The sequence below is a fragment of the Meriones unguiculatus genome, chromosome 9, assembly GCF_030254825.1.
Source record: "Meriones unguiculatus strain TT.TT164.6M chromosome 9, Bangor_MerUng_6.1, whole genome shotgun sequence".
NCBI classification, from domain to species: domain Eukaryota; kingdom Metazoa; phylum Chordata; class Mammalia; order Rodentia; family Muridae; genus Meriones; species Meriones unguiculatus.
The window spans coordinates 60,316,589-60,337,434 of NC_083357.1; the positions used below are offsets into that span (position 1 = coordinate 60,316,589).

Here is a 20,846-nt window from a genome sequence, read left to right on the forward strand (position 1 = left end):
GCAGGTGCTGCTGTTCCTCCTGCTCCTGCTGCTGGTTGCGATTTGCTGGATTGTTGGTTGCAGTTGGAGATATCCTGACAAGATCAAATTTAACCCAAGGAGCTCCAAGTCCCTAATCAGCAGGAAACAATCTAGCAATGTTCACGCCCCCTTTACCTTCTAACCTTCTTTCTCTCCTACCTAGCGTTGGGGGTTGAAAGAGATAGGGATGGTGCAGGGAGGTAGGAAACAGAACCCAACAAAGTTGCCAAAAGTCCAGCTACACTGAAGAAACTCTATTCCTTTGAATTTCATCAATCTTAGCAACAGGAGAGTATCATGCTCATCAGTAGCTGGAGGCCAAATTAGGGGACCTAGAATCCTCACAGTAGCTCTGCTTCAGGAAAGGAACTTGCCTTGCCCCACCCTCAACCCATGAGACCAAGCAGAGACACTACAGTGCTGTTTGCAAAAGTCACTGTGAAGATCCCTTTTTCCTGGAAGAACACTACTTTCAGTGTATAAGCACCCCTAGGATTCCATCACATTTGCTCCGAAGTCTGAAGTCCCATTAACCTATGTAGACGTACAAAGCAGAATCCAATACAACATGGCGACCTACAGTACAATGGCAGGCTTTCAGTACAGTGGGAAATTGTGGTCCCCCCAAACCTGAGTTGACCCTTGTGATTAGAGATTGATCTCCTCCTCCACCTCTGTTTCCCACTGCTGCCTTCATCAAGTGCCAAAGCCTTTTGAGGGTGTGCCTTCCTTACTGCAGCAATAAAAGCACAGGCACACTAAAGATGAAGGGTTGCGAAGAGATATTCCATGAAAGTAGAAACAAAGATGGACTCAGAAGTAGCTACACCAACCCGCTAAAACAAATTTTAAATCCAAAGTTTGAGAGGGTGGGAGGGAAATGGAGGGGGGAGGAAGCAATAAACAGATCAATTCAATATGAGGAAATAACAGTTTATATATACACCCACTGCTAGAGAACCTAATTATACAAGCAAAAGCAAACATTGCTGGGGCCTATGAAATATCACTAAATATAGTGTTGATTGTCAATTTGACATGATCTGGAATTGCCAGCGAGATGGCCCTCTGGGCCCAGATGTAGTGTTGTCTAAGTACATCCTCAGAACTGAAACATTACTTCCTAAAGGGAAGAGGGGGCTCAAAAGGCACAAAACTCTTACAAAACCTGTAAGACTCGAGAAGTCACAAGCTCCCTGAGGCCACTGAGCAGGAAACAGTGCAGAGGAGAAGGGTCCTCAGTGGATCTGGATGCTGGGGCCTTAGGCTCAGGAGTCTCGCCTGTAAGCACCTGCACTTACTTACCTGGCCAAGGTCGTCTGATATGACCATGAGGAATGAAACCAGGCTCAGGTTAGAGAGACCACAGCACAACTGAGGCTGTGACCATTTTGTTGAGAGCAATCGGATTTTTTTATACCTTTATAAGGAATGAAATATAATGACAATTGCTGGGATTGATACAGTTGTTGTTGCCAGGATACAATGACATTTGCAAACTTTACAGGACTTGCAAGATTAACATCTACTACCAATTGTCCCATCAAACCCCCCTATTTCCTTTACTTCCAAAAAACACAAAGAGGCCTGGATGATTCTCACTGCCTGGGGGAGTGCATCTGTCCCTCAGGACCTGGAAGGCACATTGTGCCCCAGGTGCCATGGACTCTAACCTGAAAACCCTATGACACATGCCCCTCGAGGCAGCTAGGCCAGGTCAGCTCCATGGTTCCCTGCGCTCATCCATGCTGGAGCAGGCCCTTGGGCTGTGTCTTCATTTGCATCACCAATGTTCCTGTAAGCAAACTCTCACCCATGCTGCTAAGTAACCCCAATAAACTCACCAATGTTCCTGTGAGCAAACTCTCACCCATGCTGTTTAAGTAACCCCCAATAAACTCATTGTTCACCAAGCTAGAATTGAGTGATGTCGTCTTGTTGGTCTAATGTCAGTGCTCTATCTGGGTGACTAGACATTTGTTCACACATCAGAGTCGACAGAGTTGGCAAGTCAGCCCCCTGACCTGAACACGGCCCATGAGGGTCCCTTTACATCAGTCCACGTAAGTGAAGGACCCATACAGTAAGAAAGTTTGGCTGGTGTGATTAATAAGCACTAGTCACCACAATTTCAAAGTGTTATACAGGAAGGATGGGATGGGGAAATATTTGGAACAAAATTTAAAACTAGAACTAAATCTGTCTTAGTTACCATTCAACCATTCTGAGGAAACACCATGACCAAGGCAACTCATAAAAGGAAGCACGTAGTTAGAAGCTTGCTTACAGTTTCAGGGTGTTAGTTTATGACCATCATGGCAGGGAGGACAGCGGCAGGTGGTGCGGGAGCAGTACATAATGGATTCAGGCCAGCCAGGGCTACATAGTGTCTGAAAAACAAATTAAGCGGACAGCGTAGAGGCACAAGCTCACACATGTATATCTGTTTATACATACAGGAATCACTAGTAATCTAACAGAGTACGTGAAGGTAAGGAAAGATGGAGAAACCTATGGGGTGAGAAGTGAACAAACATTCACACAGGGCACACAGACATTTATTTTCCCAAAATAAATGGGGAGGGGGTGGAATTTAGGATCAGGGGAAGGGGGAATCAAAATGAGTAGGAATTAATAATTTTCTGTTTTCTTTTTTTAAATATAAGGTTTTTACAAGTAGCCCTGTGTAAAGAAACACAATTTAGGAAGGTCGCAACTCAAAGAAACTGCTAATGTGACCTTTGAGTAGAAGGGAAGGGTAATTCTGAATTGTGTATTGCCTACCTAATGCCTTTCGAGCAAGCTACACTCAATTAAACCCGTGATCCGCTAGCCAAATCCACTATCTGATAGTAAGGTATCTTCTTTCCCCTTCTGCTGTAACAACTTGTGCTTGATGGCCAGTGGACCTCTGAGCTTTGAGGAAAGACCATTGTCCACGCATGCCACCAGCACCCCCAGAGGCCCCGGGTGATGTGGCCATGCCCCGGTGTTCATCAGCCTATAGCCTGAGTAGAGTGGAGCTAGCACTTTGATATGTATGTTGGCAGCTGGTAGCTGGGGATCACAGTGTTCCCAGGCCTGCGGGCAGCACCACCTCGTTCCAGATCTAAACTGTGCTTTCAGTGTTCCACAGAGGACTTCCGTGTCTCCTCACAAACACTACCACTCTGCCACATTAACTATGCTTCAAGAAGCCAAGCATTTGCAGATACGAGACAAAAATCAGTCAATTCTGGACTCACGATCAAAGAGACACACACGCGCGCGCGCACACACACACACACACACACACAGACTGCCCTGAGTGAATACAAGAGTTATCAACAAGTAGCACATATCAGAAAGGACCTTCGCATAGGTCACCTTTTGAGCTTTGAGAATGCTGGAGGAGTAGGCGCCCAGGTGCCTCGGTTTCAGTAACTTCAGAAGAGGAGAGGCCTGAACCTGGCTTAGAGGCAGACATCCTGAGGACGTGCTCCATCCACTCAAACCCCCAAACAGGAGGAACACCCTAGCAAGACTTGGCAGAAAAAGAACTCCCATTTTTGCGATGGAAAGGTCCCTAACTTGGAATGAGTCCTTCTGTTAAGCTATGAAGATTTCTGGGCTAGAGAGACAGCTCAGCCCTTGAGCACTTGCATTTAGTTCCCAGCATCCAGGTCAGGTTCTTCACAACAACCTTCTGACTCCAGTTCCAGGGGATCTGCCGCCCCTTCTGGCCTCTTCAAACATCTACACTCATGGGCATGTGCCATACACATACACACACACACACACACACACACACACACACACACACTTTTTAAATTTAAAGTTATAAAGATTAGTACCAAGGATATGAACATACGTTGTCATCGTTTCTAAAACTGGGGTGCTTCTGCCTTCTGTGAACCTCCCCTGGACCCCTCAGAGTACTCTAGCATCCACTATGTTTGCCTTGTCAGAGCCCAATAGGTGAGACATGCTACTCAGTCAGAAATTTGCTTGTGTCGCTGTCCGATCACTTTTGCGCTGTATGCCTTTGTGTGCTTTATAGCACCTTAATTCTCCCCGTGTTATTTCACAACTGAGAAGTGTGAGCATTCTGTGTTCATTAAGACTCTCAGTACAGAAGTTAGTTGACTTCATTCAGTTACTCAGCAGTGATAATTGAAGTTTTCCCCCCACCGCATCCCACTAGCCTATGTTCAGTTTCAAAGTCTGAACGTCTATTTCCCAAAACACTGACAAATCAACACGATGTCACATCAAGAGTTTCTCTTTTCCATTCCACTCCCAGAGAATGGGGTGAGTGTCTCTCTCTGTGAGTGGGGCCTTAAGTTTCCCAGCTCCAGAAACCATGAGACAACAGAGAAGTTAGCTGGCTGTCTCCACACCCTCTCCAGCACCCCTCCTTCTCTCCCTGCTGTGTGCTTACCATCTGTGCCCACACCCGGCCAGCATTTCTCAACTGTGCTTGAAGCAAATGCTGGTCATCTCCTTCACATGCTGCCTCCTGGTACAAAGCCTCATCGGAACACAGAAATGTTCCTGCTATTGAAAGGTTCAATAACCATGAAGCAACTTACCACTCCAGGGCCAAACACCCAGAGAGGCTCGTCCCTTCCCAGCTTCTGATTCTCATAGGCCTCCCTACTCAGCTATGAGGGTCCTGCTCTCTGTCCTGGGAGTCCTCACCTTGCTATCCATAGTTCCTCTGGGTAAGACAAAAGCTTTTCATTCCAGGGGTATGAAGGTAGAGGTGAAAAGGAGTTCAAGGCGTGTAAGAAATCTATGCTGCTGCTGTAACCTGGGTGTCCTGTGGTTTGGTCAGTTTTGTTAGGGATAACTGGTTGCCCCTTGGAGCAGTATCTGGGGGTTGATCTCGGGGATCCCAGGCTTCTGTAGGTCTGAGGTTGTAGCTCGGTGCTCCAGTACCCAAGAGGTAATCAGTGGCAGGTGAGCTCCGCTCTCAAGCATGCAGGAGGAGGCTAGAGCCTGGAGCCTGTGGATAACCAGAAACTTTTCTGGAGCTAGGTGTCCTGAGGTAGGGCCAGATGTTTCCCTCACTGTGGGGTTTTCTCGCAACAGGAAGACCCAGTCTCTGGTGTCCTGGGGCGCACAGTTTTGTCTGTGACTGAGAGTTGGGCACGCAGCAGGTCTCTGGGCTGGCGGTTGTGTGCCCGCCAGTCTGTGGGACCTTTTCCAGGGGTAGACTATGTGACCTGAAGTCACCCTCTTGCTTCCTTCCCTGGGGGTTTTCTCCCAACAGGAGTTCTTTATATAACTGGATATTAGCCCTTTGTCAGATATAGGGTTGGTGAAGATCCTTTCCCAATCTGTAGGCAGTCGTTTTGTTTTGATGATGGTGTCCTTTGCTTTACAGAAGCTTTTCAGTTTCATGAGGTCCCATTTATTGATTGTTGCTCTTAGAGCCTGTGCTGTTGGTGTTCTGTTCAGGAAGTTGTCTCCTGTGCCAATGAGTTCCAGGCTCTTCTCTACTTTTTCTTCTAACAGGTTTAGTGTGTCTGGTTTTATATTGAGGTCTTTGATACACTTGGACTTTAGTTTTGTGCAGGGTGATAAGTATGGATCTATTTGTACTTTTCTACATGTAGACATCCAGTTAGACCAGCACCATTTGTTGAAGATGCTGTCTTTTTTCCATTGTATGGTTTTGGCATCTTTGTCAAAAACCAGGTGTCCGTAAGTGTGTGGGTTTATTTCTGGGTCTTCTATCTGATCCCATTGATCCACCATTCTGTTTCTATGCCAGTAGCATGCAGTTTTTATTACTGTTGCTCTTTATTTCTCTGACAAAGTTGCTTCGATGGTTTCATTTATGCTAGACTCCAATAATGACAGAAAACATGCAAGGTTGGGTATGGTGAAACATACCTGGATTCTCAACACTTCAGGAGCTGAGCCAGGAGGATTGGCATGAGTTCAGAGATAGCCTGGGCTACATGATAAGTACCTAAGATAACCTGGATTACAGAATACGCACCTGGCCATTCAAGGCTATCTAGTGAGAGTCTGTTCAAAATCCAAAGAAGGAGACATGAGTTAACATTGAGTGCTTTCTTTCTGGTCTGGATGGTTTTGGATAACATGATGGTCTTTCGGTTCCATTTATTTTCCTGCAAATGACATCTTTCTGTCCTCCTTTATATAGCTTGATCCATCACATAGACCGAGCCCATGACGTAGCTACTATGAGCACATTTGAAATAATTTTGCTGCAGGAACTAAGCTGCTTTTCTGCACCCTGAGCAGAAGTGCACAGTAAAGAGTTCTCACTTACCTGCTCTTTCCAGAAGAAGCCCTCATTCGCCGGACTTATCACCCTCGCCTTTCCTCTGGCACTCCCCTCTCACGTTGTTTTCCTTGACATTCTGGGAACATTTGTAATTCTTTTCTCAACTCATGAACTGCTTCTTACTGAAAAATCAGTTCTTACTGAAAACAGTAAGAACTAGTGTGGGCCAGAGAAACGGCTCAGTGGTGAAGGGCCGTGGCCGCTCTTGCACAGGACCCAACAACTTCAATTCCTGGAGCCCCAATGGCAGCCAACAACCATCTATAACTCCACTTCCAAGGGGTGTAACACCTTCTTCTTGCCTCCCCGGGCACCAGGCGCGCACAGTGTGAGCAAGCTACATGCAGGCAAAACATTCACACACATCAACTAAAATGTTAACAATTAAATTAGTACCAAGAAGAAAAGCATCACGTAAAGGGGCTGGAGAGAGGGCTCCGCAGTTAAGATGCTGCTCTTGCAAAGATACCACGCTTGATTCCCAGCACCCATGTCAGGTGGCTCACAACCACCGGTAACTCCAGTTCCAGAAGCTCCAACAACCTCTTCTGGATTTCATGAGCACCCACACGCATGCGGCAGGCAGATAGACACACACACACACAATTTTAACGTAATAAAAATGAGTTCTTTTCTTAAAAAAAAAAAACAAATGATAACAAATAAGCAATACAGTGAATGTATGTGACTTCTCTTTTCAAAGCCAGGAGCTTTCTTGAGAGACAGGGTTGCTCTTCAGACCTCCACCACTGCAGAATGAGGTGTAATGCCAACGAATATGCGACCAAATACTGTGAGGACTGGACCATCTGCTGTCGGTTAAAGAAGAGAGACATCAAGAAGAAAAAGATATGACAAGTGGAACTCTATCTTCTTTAGACTCAAGGAGAAGACACCAAAAGTGTGGAAAAGTTCCTTGTCTGACCTGAGAATAAATTTTATGATGAGTAACAGGAATGTCATGATAATTGCATGCTAAGATGGCCACGTTGACATACATACCTGCTTGATCACACCTTGCAGTCTCTTCTCACACGTACAATTTTTAGTAGATCGTGTTTCCCGCTGTATACTCCATCATTGGCCTTGGCAATGCTAATCAAACTCAATGGGTTACTTAAAAAGGGAAGGAGGAGGAAGAAGAAATGAAAGAATGAGGAGGGAGTACTGGAAAGAAGGGCCTGATGAGAGGGAAAGAGGAAGAAGAGAAAGGAGTTATGGTCAACATGCATGAAATTGTTATGGCATAAACTTAAAATTATTTTTAAATTTAAAATAAAAATGAGAGAGTCCATAAAACTGCGTGCGCACCCTCTCTCAGTGCTGGCCGGCAGCCTGGCAGATGGGGCAGGGCAACCGAGAAGGCCCGGGGAACACAGAGGCAAGCTAGGAAGAACAGCTTCTCAGGGATGCTGAGCTTCAGTTTAATGCGCCCTCGTGTTCCTTGTAGGTCACTCTGGTCCAGGAAGTATCCACAGGCAACGGTTTTTGATGCATCAGGAGCTGTAGGCACAGTGCCTAGGGGCTGTGAACTTGTCAAAGGCTGGGAGAATGCTTGAGATGAAAAATAAAAATAAAATAAAAATTGGCTGTAAAATAAAAATTCTGAACTTAGCCGGGCATGATGGTGGCACAGACCTTTAATCCCAGCACTCAGAGAAGCAGAGGCAGGCAACTCTCTGTGAGTTCAAAGCCAGCCTGGTCAACAAAGTGAGTCCAGGACAACCAAGGCTACACAAAGAAACCCTGTCTTGAAAAAACAAAACAAAATTCTGACCTTGAGCAAATTATTCATCATTTAAATGTTCTTATCTGTCAGGTGAGATATGAATGCTACCAGTAGTGAGATATCATGTCATCATAAATCAGAATGTGTTAAATGATCTTTCTATAGTAGTTGTTGAAGTAAATAAAAAAATGAGGGTTGGACAATGTTTATTCTTTGTCCTATGATTATCACCATGGAATCACCCACTATCAATCAATAAAACACAGACACCTGTTCGATTTTATAATTGCCTTACTATCTTGGGCAGGGCAGATATCCCTGCCTACGCTGTCTCAGTAACCTCACCATCCATCTCCCAGCCTCCATCCAATGCCATCCGCCTTAATCATCCTCACCTGGTCTACCTTCCATAATTCCAACATACTTGCTTTTATTTTTCATCTGGGTGTTTTTTCCACCCACGCCATCCTTGGAGTCCCTCCTCCTGGCCCACGTGGTTCCTTGTCCATACTAACCTATCGTGGAGTCCTGCCGTCCCTCTTTCCATTAGTCTGTTTCCTGTGACTCTCCTGTCCTCAAAGCCAGGGAACCTTAGCCACCCCGTTCTGCCCTGCCTAGGCATAGGCCTGTAATCAACCAAGCGGGTAAAATGTCTTAGGCAGGTTTACAAAATAAGGATGGTTGTAACCAGCGTTGAAAGCCAGCGTTTAGCATCAAAATAAAGCAGCAGAACAAACCCCAACAAGGAGTATACATCCCTCTGGCCTTAAAGGTTTCTGTTAAGGACTCCAGTGTCATCTCTGTAAGAGGCAGAACCTTCCTCTCCCTCAGGTTTCAATGTCTTAACTATAATACATCATAGGAAATTTCTTTTCTGGCCTTGTCTATTTGGTGTTCTGTAGACCTCTACCTGGATAAGCATCTCGGTCTGGATTTGTGAAATTGTCTTCTATGATTTCACTAAAGATATGTTCTGTGCCTTCATTGTGATATTATTCTCCTACTCCCATAGTTTGGAGGCGAGGTCTTTTCATGATGACCCAGAATTTTCCCATGTTCCATTTTTTCCCCCGTTGACCAACTCAGTGATCTGACACCTCCTCTTCCTCTTAAATCCCTGACTCTTTGTATTTGACATGATCCATTCTGTTGCCGAGACATTCCATGGAGGTTCTTTATTAAGATTTATTGTTTTTCATTTCCAGCATCATTTCAGTTTGGATTTTCTTGATTTTATCCATCTCCTCTTTTTTAGCCTTCTTTGGCTTGTGATGTTTTTTAGTTCTTGTCTGGTATTCTAGGTTTCACAATAGGGTACATCAATATGGGATTTGTGTTTTTCTGAAGGTGACATTTTTTTTTTCTTTTGATTTGTGTGTGTGGTTTTTATTTCTGCATTGGGATTTGTGCATCTAGAGTTAGTTTGTTGGTTGAGCTTTTCTTTGTTTTGTTCCAATCACCTTTTCTTCTTCCAGTGGAGGTATTTGCAATGTTCAGGAGTTGGCTAATTCGTAGTAGGGCTAAGTTGATGGTATCTTTGTTTATCTGGTATTTGGAGATACAGCCTCTCTCTAGATCTTGTTTCTCTGTCACCACTTGGTGCCTTTAGCTGTTTGGTTGAGGAACCTGGAACAAATTTTCCCTGACAGTGTGTACAGGTTCTGGGTCTCAGAGCCAGATAGACCAACTGTAGTGTCCCAGTAAGGCAGCTGCCAGGGCTCTGGGGCTCTGAGCTAGGTGTGGTGGCTAGTGAGTCCCTGGCAGCAAGCAGGCTGGGATCAGCCATAATAAAACTTGTGCCCCTGAAGAATACAAGTACCAGTCAGAAGTAGCGAAGCACACTTTTCATCCCAGCACCCAGGAAGCAGAGGCAGATGGAGCTCTGTGAATCTGAGGCTAGCCTGGTCTACATAGCAAGTTCCAGCACACAGTTAGAGGAAGAGGAGAAGGGAGGAGGGGGGAGGAGAAAGAGGAGGAGGAAGATAAAGAAGAGGAGGGGGAGAAAAAGGAAGAGGAGGAGGAGTTGGTGAGAAGGAACAGTGAGCTATGTGAATCTATAGAGCACTTAGGCAACATGGACCCTCTAACAATATTAATTCCGCTGGTCCTTCTTCTACTGTGTCCTTAAATTTCTATTTCAGTTCTTTATAGCTTCATTGTGTAGGTCTGTAGCATCTCTGGCTAACTGTGTGTTGTGGGGGGACTCTGTGCTAGGCTGTCAATAGAGCGAGAGGATTAGTTGAACTTGTAGACTGTCTTTTATGCTTGCTTAGTCTGTACAGAACGACAGAGACTGAAGCCCACTAGAAACGTTGGCATGGCGGGAGTTTTTCTTTGTGTGTCAGCGGCCTCTAGTGGCTACACTTGGATTTTCAGCCTGTGGGGTTTTCACTAGCGGGTATCTCTCAAGTGTATTGGCTGTGTGGGAGACAGCCACAACACCGAAACCAGTACAGACAGAAACTCTGTCTTCACACTTCCAAGAACTCTTGCACAATAATAACCCTGAAGGAAGGCTCCATCTGGCGGTGTCCTGTACCACCCCATGCCCCACCCCTCGAGTCAAGCTTAGAGTCCTCCGGCTTTGCAGTAACTGACAGACAGGTCGCTCCAGAATTTTAACCACACACTGACCTCAGGCTCAGAGCTATCAAAGTCCAGGGTAATTCTCAGCTGTTGAGATCTGTTTCTGGCCAGTGTGGGCGGAGCTATCTCTCTTTACACGCTTTCTTGACTAAGCCTACCTCTTGCAGCCCTCTTGCTCACCACAGCCACCTCACTGGGCCTTCTTCTCCCTGATGTATGGCAGGCCGGATTGAGTCTCCTTTGCCTCATCCCGGAAGTTCCCTAATCTTGGGTCCTCCATCAAGCGCAGTTGTTAATATACAATTATCTCACAAGACACCCCCTAGCATCTGGCAGATGAGTCATGATTTCACCCAAACCTCCAGCTGGGTCTGAGGCTTCTGAGGGCTGTGGCTAATGGAAACCAGACTACATAGCTTTCACTTGGCTTGCCTTTTGGGAGTTGCTTCTGTTTCCCCTCCCCCTGCCTGGCTGAAGCTATGCGGCTCGCTTCTCTGTATCCTGCAGTGTGTTCTCCGCTCATTTCCGGTGCCGTCCACTCCCTTCATGGATCTCAGGAGCATTTTCTCTCTTTGTAGTACAGTCTTTTGTCTTGTTCCGTCTCTCCCCTTCACCAGCTCACACAGACGCAGCCTCCTGGTCGCCATCTTACCCAAAAGTTCATTTCCATTAATGGTTATCCACCGCTGCGCTGTGAATGCAGGGCGTGGTTACTCATTCCTCTGCTGGTGGGCGTCTAGGTAGGTCGGTGTGGTGAATAGTTCTGCAAGTAGACGAGCATGTGAGCTATGTCTGTCGCTGGCTTAGATCCATTCCTTCGGGCACAGACCCAGGAGTGAGACAGCGGACTCACACGGTCACTCCATATTTAGTGTTTTGAGGGACCTCTGGCCTGATGTCCATAGCGGTCGCACTAATTTATTCCCATTCGCAGTGCATAAAGATTCCTTTCTTCTACAACCTTGCCAGCATTTGTTGTTTGATTTCTTTCTCTCTTGTTTAAAAGAATCTTTTTTTTTTTTAAATCCAACTGACACAGATCATGTGTTTCTTTAAAAGAAAAGAAAATCTTGGAAAGATCTTCACCAAAATGTGATTAAGGTCTCTTGATCTTTATTTCTCTGAACCCTCTAATTTTCACAAATTTTGTTATTATTTATAATAAATGTTTTTAAGCCTCAAGAAACTTATTTGCACATTCTCCTTTTCCATAACTTTTATCAGTTCACAACTGTCAGAATCTTGGGCAACCCCTGACGCTTGTCTTGGGTTTTCAAACCATCATACAGTCACTTTGGTTAAAGGTATTGCCTATTAACTAGGGTTAAAATGTGACCTTTGGTAAGTCCTGGTTTTAGATGAAAGTTGTGCATACAAAACTGTTTACAGCTAGGCCCTGTGTTGGAACATGAACACTCTCTACTTAGACAAATCACACTTCTAACTTTTCAATTCCCTGGCTTATCAGGATTATCCAAGTTATTCTTAAATGACTTAAAAATATGTCACAATTCTATATTCAGTGAAAATTCAGCTTTTAATTGCTGTGGAATTCAACAATTCTGGCAAAAGCAAAGTTGGCTTTCTTGGTCTAAATAAAAAACAAACTATCTAAGACTGTAAATGTTTAACTAGTGAAAATGAGAATATGTTCCAGTAAAGAATATACTATCTAAAAAAAAATTCTCTGTCTCAAAAAATAAAAATCCAAAATAAATAGTCCTTCTGCAGTCTATGTTTAGAATAAGTATAATATTCATATAGTCACTACGGTCAATGAAAAGAGTGTATTCTTTTATTGATTTTTATCTCATGCATGCTTCAACTTCTATTAATAAAATGTAATCCAATTGATTCCTTAATCATAAAAATATGCTTTACACATTGTTTTCATGTTGTCAAAATCTCCACTCATACCAAACTCATACTTCACCATTCTAAGAATGGAACCATCACCCAGATGGGAGGAGCTAATTAATATGCATTCAAGGAGTGAATTATAGATATGAACAATTCATTTGGCACTGTTCATTATAATATTATAGCACTTTTCTTGTCAGAAACAGGCATTTAAGAGTCAGTCACAATTTATCAGAATTTAATATTCACAGACTTCAAGCAATAACCAGTCAGTTAGAAGCAGTCCACAACCAGGCTTCAGAATGGAGTTCAGACCCCCCAACTTCTTTATACACTCCAAGCTGACATCTGTAAGAAGGTTCAATTTTGTGATTATTCAATTGTGGAGAATGTCAAGAAGAAACAATTTAAATAAAATACGCTTCAATGCAAGCAAGGAAATGCAGCTCCCTGGAAGCTCAAAGGGGGTTTTGACTATGTATAGCCTGTGATGATCCTGACAAGAATTGCAAGAATGAACATTACACTTCAAGCTGTCCAGATTGCATTAGCAATCATGTGAGGAGGAATGTTTACATTTAAATCCAAAACCTAGTTACACAGTTAGGCAATTAATTCTGCCTAAGACTACAACAGATTTACATTATGGAGCGTGTGTGTGTGTGTGTGTGTGTGTGTGTGTGTGTGCATTTCTCCACCTTTAAGATGATCATTTATTTAGTTTGTGACTGCCTAGTTCAACATTTAAAATTTTTATCTTCTGCACTTCAATATGTCTGTGGTTTATTTTTCAAATGACCTTTAAAACCCAGAACACAGACACCAAAGCAATATTTGCAAGTCACATTGCAGCAGTGAAAGTGGCCAAAAATTTGAGGAGAAATGTTCTGAACGTAGGGAAGCTTTCAAGGTGTGAGTATAGAGTTTCACTCCTCTGACTGTCCTTCAAAATGAGGATAATCCCATTTAGCAAAATTTAAAAATTAGAGTTTGGTCAGTAGGATAGCTGAACAAAAATTATCCCCTCTCCGCTCCAAACAACTAAACCAGCTCTAATCGCTCCCTGTAGTCACCAAAACAAACAAACAAGCGAAACAACAACAAAAAACACACAAACAGGAAAATTGTGGGGGCTGAGGCTTTTAAATCTGAAGGCTCGGTTTCTTTACCTACTCCATTCTCTACTGCCTCCTTCCCGAGTCTTTCCAAGCATACACGTGCACTCTCAAGTAAGACACCGTTTGTGTCTGCTGATAAATTTTGAGGACTGTGAAGTAGGGGCGCACAGCGTTTTGTAGGTATTTTGTAAACACCTGAACCATCGGGTCCTGTGTTCCAAAAGCTTGAAGCAAATCACGCCAGCAGGGACCACTGCCTTCCCAGACGCGGTTCCCTCGCTGCGTACCGACAAAGGTCGGAGAAGTCGTCCCAGTAACTGACGTTCAGGTGAGAAGGCAAGGAGACAGTCTCAGCCGGTTCCATCTGCCAGGGGAGAAAGCCTAAAGCGCTGTGCACAGAACCAAACTCCACAGCGGGGAAGCCCTGGGCTCCAAGCAGAGCTGCCCACCGTGGCTCGCCTTTGCTGCTGCGCCACCAACTGGCCAGGCGTCCTGGGCAGCTCTCACTACTCTCTGTCCCCTGGCGAACCTGCACCGCCTACCGGCAACTTTACACCCTCTGCCCGCTCTGCTGAGCACCTGGAACAATCTAAGCCCCGAAGTTCCCGCGGTCTTTCGAAAAGGTCCGCCGTCAGCATGGATTTCTTTTTCTTGAAGACACCTTGGTGGTCGTAGACGCTAACGTAGGAGGTCCCCACGGCCAGGCACCACGGGTCCGAGAGCAGTGCTCCGGCTCGGGCATCAGCAGCCCCACGGACATCGGCGGCTCGTGCGGGTGTCCTGGCGCCAGGGCAGCCCAGGGCGCACGAACACTGGGCGCGGGGCCTGTGCGGGTCCCCGGGCGGGCGCGCGGGCAGCTCCAGCAGCCGGGCTCCAGCGCCCGCAGCCAGGCCATCGTCTTTAGAGCCAGGTACCACCTCCTCCTAGGGCCCACTCGCCCAGCTGTGCGGCCCTTCCCCACTCCCACTGCTGGGCCACTGCTTGATGATAAGCCAGCCACAAGTCAGAGGGGATCTAGAGAAGTTTTCATAATTGAAAAAGAAAAAGTTCCTGTGAATGGTGAATGTGCGTTGTGCTTGCAGGAGTTCCTAGGAAGCCGGAAGAGGGGGCCTGGCCCTATAGAACCGGCCTTACAGCTGTGAGCTGATGGGGGTGCTGAGAATTGAACCCGGGTCCTCTTCATGAGAAATGTTGGCAGTGGGTGAACTGTGCGTCTAATCATGTAGCTTTGATTTTTCATGTTCCTGACAGGTAAAGAGATTGAACACTTTTCAGGATTACCATTTGTCATTGTGATTTTTTTTATGACTGTATATTTAACTCATATATAAATATATGAGTTAAATATACAGTCATAAAAAATATATATTTATAAATATATATATTTATAAATATAAATATATTTATATATGAGTTAAATATACAGTATTTATATAAATATATTAATATATATATTTTTAGAATTGGGGAGTTTATTTTTGTAGCATATCACACACACACACACACACACACACCCCACAGTATTTTGACACTGCGTTTCCCCTCCTCCGACAAGTCTCCTCCTGCATCAGAACAAGTTTCGGGCTGACCTTTAGCAGTTTCCTCGGCCTTGTGTTGACAGACTTTTCACTCCCGTCAGCTTTTCAAGGTTTCGTTGTGTAAGATTTGCTGAGAAAACTGGTCGAGAGAGAGGCAGTGTTTGATTTCCAGTTGATCTGGCCTGGTAGAGCGTGAAACACAGGTTAACCGTCGAGCGTTTGGGGAGTGGGCTAGGACCGAACTTACTCTGCGGACGCCCTTGGTGGGATATGACTGTCACGAGACACGACAGGCTCTGGAACATTTGATTCATTTGGACTGGCGCATATATTGGGTTTTAGGTGCTAAAGAATTCAAGGTGAAATGGGGGCAGGACAGGAGATGATGGAGCCCGACTGGGTGTCCAAAGCAAATGCGACAAGATTTGTATTGAGTCAGAGTTCCCAGGGAAACTTTTATTTGTCAGAAAACCAACTGCGAGGCTAGTGAGCCTCTAAAAGGCTTTAAACGCCTGGACAACCATTTATTTACCAGGGAGAGGAAAGAGGCAGTAAGTAACAGAATAGTACTAGTTGGGTTTTTTGTTTGTTTGTTTGTTTGTTTTAAGATTAAACTTGTCCTAGAACAGCTATTTCCCACAGAAAACATACTACATAAGTTTTTCCTCTGCCCAGAACTTATCCTGAGGGGGCATGGGTGTTTACCCAGCCTGAGGCCCTTTCAACAGACAGGTAAGGCAGACGGAGAACGGACAGTACCAGAACCAGCCTGGCAGAACTGGGAGCCAACCCCAGTCGCAGGCACGGCTAGCGAGAGCACAGCCATGATGGTGCGTAAGGAAAGTTGGTAAACACCTTTTCTCCACTGCGCATGAACAGGAATGCGTCGTTATGTCGTCACCAAGTTGAAACCATGTGGTCTCGGGTTTGCGCCGCTGGCTCCTTGGTCTCAGACCTTTGGACTTAGGTTGGGTTAGTGTAGAGCTGCCAGCTCCTGGACTTCTCAGCCTCTAGAATCACATGACTTAAGTTTGCCAAATAAACACGTGAGAAGATGTTTTTAGAATGCTTAATCATTAGGGAAGCACAAAGGTCACAATGAACTAGTAAGGGTAATTGTTTTAACTAAAAGTACCAGGTACTGGTAAGAATGATAACCAACAAACACTCTTCTCTCTGCTGGTGGAAATGCAAAGGATTACAGCTTGGGAAATAAGACTAAATATACTAGTTTTTACATTTCCTAATAACCTTACTCCTGGTCATTGATGGACATAAAAACTTATATTCTCACCAACTTGGAGAAAGAAAAATACAGATACAGATAGATGCTCAGAAATTCCGGAGCCCAAACTCAAAAGTCACATGCTTTTTATCTCTTAAACAGATTAACTATGGTAACCTTGTATGCTGGTATTCTTCGGTACAAAGGAATAGTCCCTGTGAGTCTAGTCTAGTATGCAAGGAGATTAGAGTTGGCCACTCACCATACCAAAAATAAAAAAAGAAAGAAAAGTCCATTGTTTCTCTTAGAACCACAGAGACTGAGACCATGAGAAGCAAGCACAATTTCAAACAGATGTGAGTGAGCACTTCCTGTGGTTCTTCCCTAGGCTGAGCACAGAAAAAATTCGACAAGATACCAGATTTCCACATTCTACCTGGAAGTGATTTCCTGCTCATTCCCAGACAATGCCGGCAGATCAGGGTTCTAACTGGCCTGGATGCGATTGCCGGCACGGTGGCTCCTTAGTAGACCCCCCTCAGATAGAACTTCAGGGAAGAGATTAAAGCATCACACAGTGGCGAAACAGAAACTTCATAGCTGAATAATATAACTGAGTGGAAATCTTCAGTGAAGAGGTTTAACATCAGGTCAGGTCAAGATCAGAAAAGATCAACCAGCTTGGACACATACCCCTGAAAATCAACCAATCTGAAACTAGAAAAGGAAAAAGAATGTAAAAATGTAAAGATGAATTACAAAATGGATATCGGGCAGTTATTGTCTTGAGAGTACCAGATAAGCCAGAAAGTCAGAAAGCTTATAAAGAAAAAAAAAATTGCAAGTTCTTCCTGATACTTTTTATTTTAAAAATATGTATGATCCTTGCATCTAAGAATTTAAGTTTACAAAGAAAAAAATGGCAGGTCTGAAAGGAGAAGTTGATGGCAATGCAAAATGAGTAAAATGACTTCGTGCCCACTCTTCAGCATGGCTAGAAAATCCAGCAGACAAGTGCAGCGCCGCTCGCCTGTGATCTCGGCACCCAGGAAGCAAAGGCTGGGGAAGTGAGCCGAGCTTTCACCCATGCCAGGCAAACACTCTACAAACCGAGCTGCATCCCCAGAAATGTTAACCGGAAACGTTACAATGATGCAGATACGGCACAGTAGAAAGCCCCCTGTGTATTATTATAACCTGCAAAGGGCTCAATATTCTCCAGGTGATTTTGGTTTTACTGTTCTCTGCATCAAAGCCTGAGCAAGTGCATCGTGAGTAAGGACACACAGGCAAGTTGCTCTAACCTCGGGCTGTCCCCCAGTCACAAGCAAGGACATATGACCGTTTGGTAAACATTTATTATTAAAGAGTGAAATACAAACTCAGATACCGTGTATATCTGTATACATACCCTAGGGCTGGGTGGGGGATGGAAAACACTAGTAGGGATCCAGAATAAGAAGTAATAATATAGGTGAGAATTGGAATTTGAAAGACTGGCGTTACATCGCTGGGTCCACAATGGCACACGGGTCTACCAAACCTAACCGTGGCCTGTGAGGAAGGAAGAAAAAGAAATGTTTGTCACAACACGACTTACAAACAAAAACAACAACAAAAAAAACACCCCAAACTGGAAACTATAGATACAATCGTTTAAAGAATAGTCCCAGGTGTGTTCTTCACAAACCGTTGAGAGTGGCAGGTGCAGTTACATGATGCAGTGGAATATATTCCCAAAAACATTTCGGAGAAGCCAGGGTGGGGGAGACCAGGTTCCGCTGTAGAGCTCTTGCTTAGCGTGAGAGAGACCCGGGGCTCCATCAGCAGCCCCACAAAAAATACATTTTAAGGAAGTAACTGCTGGATCATTCCTCTAATAGGTTAAAAATGGGTGCTTGGATCTTTCTTTCAGAGGCATCTTAGAAAATGTCTCTTGTGGGGTAATGGGAAAAACGCTGGTGTCAAGGAATTTAATTAAAAGTGTTTCCTAAAAGAAAGGCAACCAAGAAACAAAGCACACAGAAATACTGGCAGGCTAAAGCCATAGGATCTTGCAACCACTGCAAACTTGCCTGCTGTGTGCCCTGTACCCCTGTCCTCCAGGGACAAAGGAGTCAAGAGGAGGTGGCAGAGTGCCCACTGAGTGTCTCAGGATTCCCAGGCACACCCGTGGGAGGCCCTGATACTCACAGCTACTTCACAAAGAGAGTGGGCATGTCCTTTTTGTTTATGCAGCAGACGTAATGAGTACCACAGAGAATGTGAAAAAATTCTTCTCCTGAACATGAAGACCTGCAGACGCCTTTTGCTACCCAGCACGAAGAGAAAAGTCGCTTTATGTAAATATTCATTCCACTTCTGACTGCGAACAGAAAAATAAAAGGTTACTGTACAGTTACTGTCCTCCAGCGTCACATGGCCAAGGATAAATTAGACTTCAGGCACTTTGTACATTTCAAGAAGAAACTCTCCATAACCAAATATACCCGTCACATCTTACAGCTACATACCCCTTAGAGTTGTTTTGACCTCAACTTCCAGGGGCCCTACTGTGAGCCATTAGCTCCCATGGTCCAAAACTGCCTCGAACCACTGATCGTTCATATGTCTATATGAACATAGTAGGTTCAGCTATTTTCTGAAAAGATCAAAAGGTGAAGATGTCCCAGGCATATGCAGACTCCATGCCAAGAGCTATGAGCATCTCCCAGGTAGCTTTGGATTGTCAAAACTTCTGTCTGAAGAAAAGAAGATTGATAGCCTAGAATTCAGAAGCCCCCCCCCTTCCCAGCTCTAGGCTTCTAATAACAACAGCTGGAAGTACCTAAAACCTATGCCTGAAGCTAGCAATGTTAAGACCTAAGTGCCTCTGGGAGCCAAGAAATGATGGACAGGCGGTAGGCGATAGCGTACGGGAATGGGATCATTGGCTCTTCTGTGATAGGCCTCGTTCAGGGTGTCCTGCAGTGTCTGTCTTTTAAAGGTTTCACGCTTGATCCTTAAGTGGCAGCTTTTGAATTAGGTTTGAGGTAGGAAGAATATTATTTCCCCCAGAAAACTGCAAGGCAAACCATTTTCTTTTGAAAGCCCCCACTCCAGTTGCTCAGCGGAGTCTTCTCCGTATTCTTACATTCCTTGCTCTGTTCAGAAAGTCTGGTATGACCCACGGGATCCCACTGTGCTACAAAGTAATTTAAAACCGGCTGACAACTGGCTCTGCTTTTAGGTTCGTCTCATTGTAACATTTGCCTTGACTTCTAAATCAATGAAAAGGGGGTGTGGACAGCTGACCAGGAGGGGCAAGCACCAAGAGTCTTCAAGAAAAACTTCCCCTCCACTCCGTATCCCATCTGTGCACTGAGAGTCTCATCACCTCGCTCTGCGCCTTGCCCACAAGCTTCACAGATGCCCAAGACTCAAATACAGAATCAGTTTCTTCTCTGGAGAGAGCTCCCTCTTGTTAATGTCCTTGGCGTCTTCTCTTCGCTACGTCAGCCCACACCATCCATCTCTGCCCGGGTCCCTCCGTCTTTCTACCTCTGTGCTCTCAGCCGGGCCTTTGTCTCAACCTTCTAGAATCACAATCCCCACCCCGATTCCAGGAAAGCAATTTATTTTACCTGGTGGAATGTGGGAGAGTAAGACAAAGATCACCAGGATCAACCGTAGGCTCCCCATGGCCCAACCGGTGAGCAGAAAGTCAGCTGAGAGGCAGGGAAGAGCCAGTCACTCTCCTATCTCAAAAAGTAGCTTTTGAGATGGAAGAACCTGCTTGGCTACTGAACCTCTGAGAACAGGAACATCTGCCCGCTCCGCTGAGCAGCCAAATAAATGCAAAATCTGACTTTGAATGCAGCATCTCATCCCTACGACCTGCTTGCTTGGCTGCCGCCTGTGAGCTAGGAACCCGGTTTATGATGTGTTAGTGCTCTCATCCTGAGACCTACTGGGATTCAGTGTAGGTATCTTTGCGCCCTCGGAGTGCACCCATTTAACAAATGCCTGCTGTGTTTACCAAGCTGTAAGTCTAGTTCACACCACTGGAAGTGTGGCTGGTAGTGATTTTCACTCTTACTCATTCAAAACTCAGGTGGGAATTCTCCCCGTTTGCAAAACAAGTCCTCTGAACTGTAACTCATCAACGGCAAGCAGTGCAATGTACGCATAGGTCTTGCTGACTCCTAATATTGAAAGTTGAAGACCGGCCTGGCAGGATTCTAGTTTGGCTGCAAGCACTTTTAGAAAATAAGAGCTCCCCAAAGGGTACAGGAGCACCCTACAGTACCACCAACATCCAAGACAGCACACCTAGCCATAGCCTCCTACGGGGCGTGGCAATGCGTTTAGGCACGTGCTGGGCAACGGGAGGTGTGCCCAGGAAGCATGACAAAAATCTTTGCTCTGAAGCCTGGGGGTCGACAGTTCTTGGCAGCTTCGGGGGTGTTTTACAGAAGAGTTACAGTGT

General features: G+C 45.1%; 2 protein-coding genes and 1 long non-coding RNA gene across 3 annotated transcripts; 1 reads left to right on the forward strand and 2 right to left on the reverse strand.

Moving 5' to 3' along the window:
• The first annotated feature begins 4,666 nt into the window (after positions 1 to 4,666).
• LOC110544837 (beta-defensin 43-like) lies at positions 4,667 to 7,177 on the forward strand. The gene is made up of 2 exons (XM_060391745.1): positions 4,667 to 4,724; positions 7,026 to 7,177. Exons 1-2 carry the CDS (start codon positions 4,667 to 4,669, stop codon positions 7,175 to 7,177), a joined length of 210 nt encoding a protein of 69 aa, XP_060247728.1.
• A 5,234-nt stretch (positions 7,178 to 12,411) lies between these two features.
• Positions 12,412 to 14,847, reverse strand: LOC132656487 (uncharacterized). The gene is made up of 2 exons (XR_009594233.1): positions 13,667 to 14,847; positions 12,412 to 12,845 (listed from the first exon to the last, which is right to left on the reverse strand). It is a non-coding gene; the product is annotated as an uncharacterized LOC132656487 (long non-coding RNA).
• Positions 14,848 to 17,794: 2,947 nt separating this feature from the next.
• On the reverse strand, positions 17,795 to 20,237 carry Defb135 (defensin beta 135). The gene is made up of 3 exons (XM_021630221.2): positions 20,002 to 20,237; positions 18,572 to 18,743; positions 17,795 to 17,932 (listed from the first exon to the last, which is right to left on the reverse strand). The coding sequence occupies exons 1-2, from the start codon at positions 20,057 to 20,059 to the stop codon at positions 18,574 to 18,576; spliced, it is 228 nt and encodes a 75-aa protein (XP_021485896.1). The 5' UTR covers positions 20,060 to 20,237; the 3' UTR covers positions 17,795 to 17,932; positions 18,572 to 18,573.
• Positions 20,238 to 20,846: the final 609 nt, after the last annotated feature.

Excerpts from the sequence above, each read along its gene's own strand:
- LOC110544837 (XM_060391745.1), top strand. The coding sequence starts at position 4,667 with ATGAGGGTCCTGCTCTCTGTCCTGGGAGTCCTCACCTTGCTATCCATA. Across the intron at positions 4,725-7,025 it reads GCTATCCATAGTTCCTCTGG|CCAGGAGCTTTCTTGAGAGA; the intron begins GTAAGACAAAAG and ends CTCTTTTCAAAG.
- Defb135 (XM_021630221.2), bottom strand. The coding sequence starts at position 20,059 with ATGGGGAGCCTACGGTTGATCCTGGTGATCTTTGTCTTACTCTCCCAC. Across the intron at positions 18,744-20,001 it reads ACTCTCCCACATTCCACCAG|TCAGAAGTGGAATGAATATT; the intron begins GTAAAATAAATT and ends TTCTGTTCGCAG.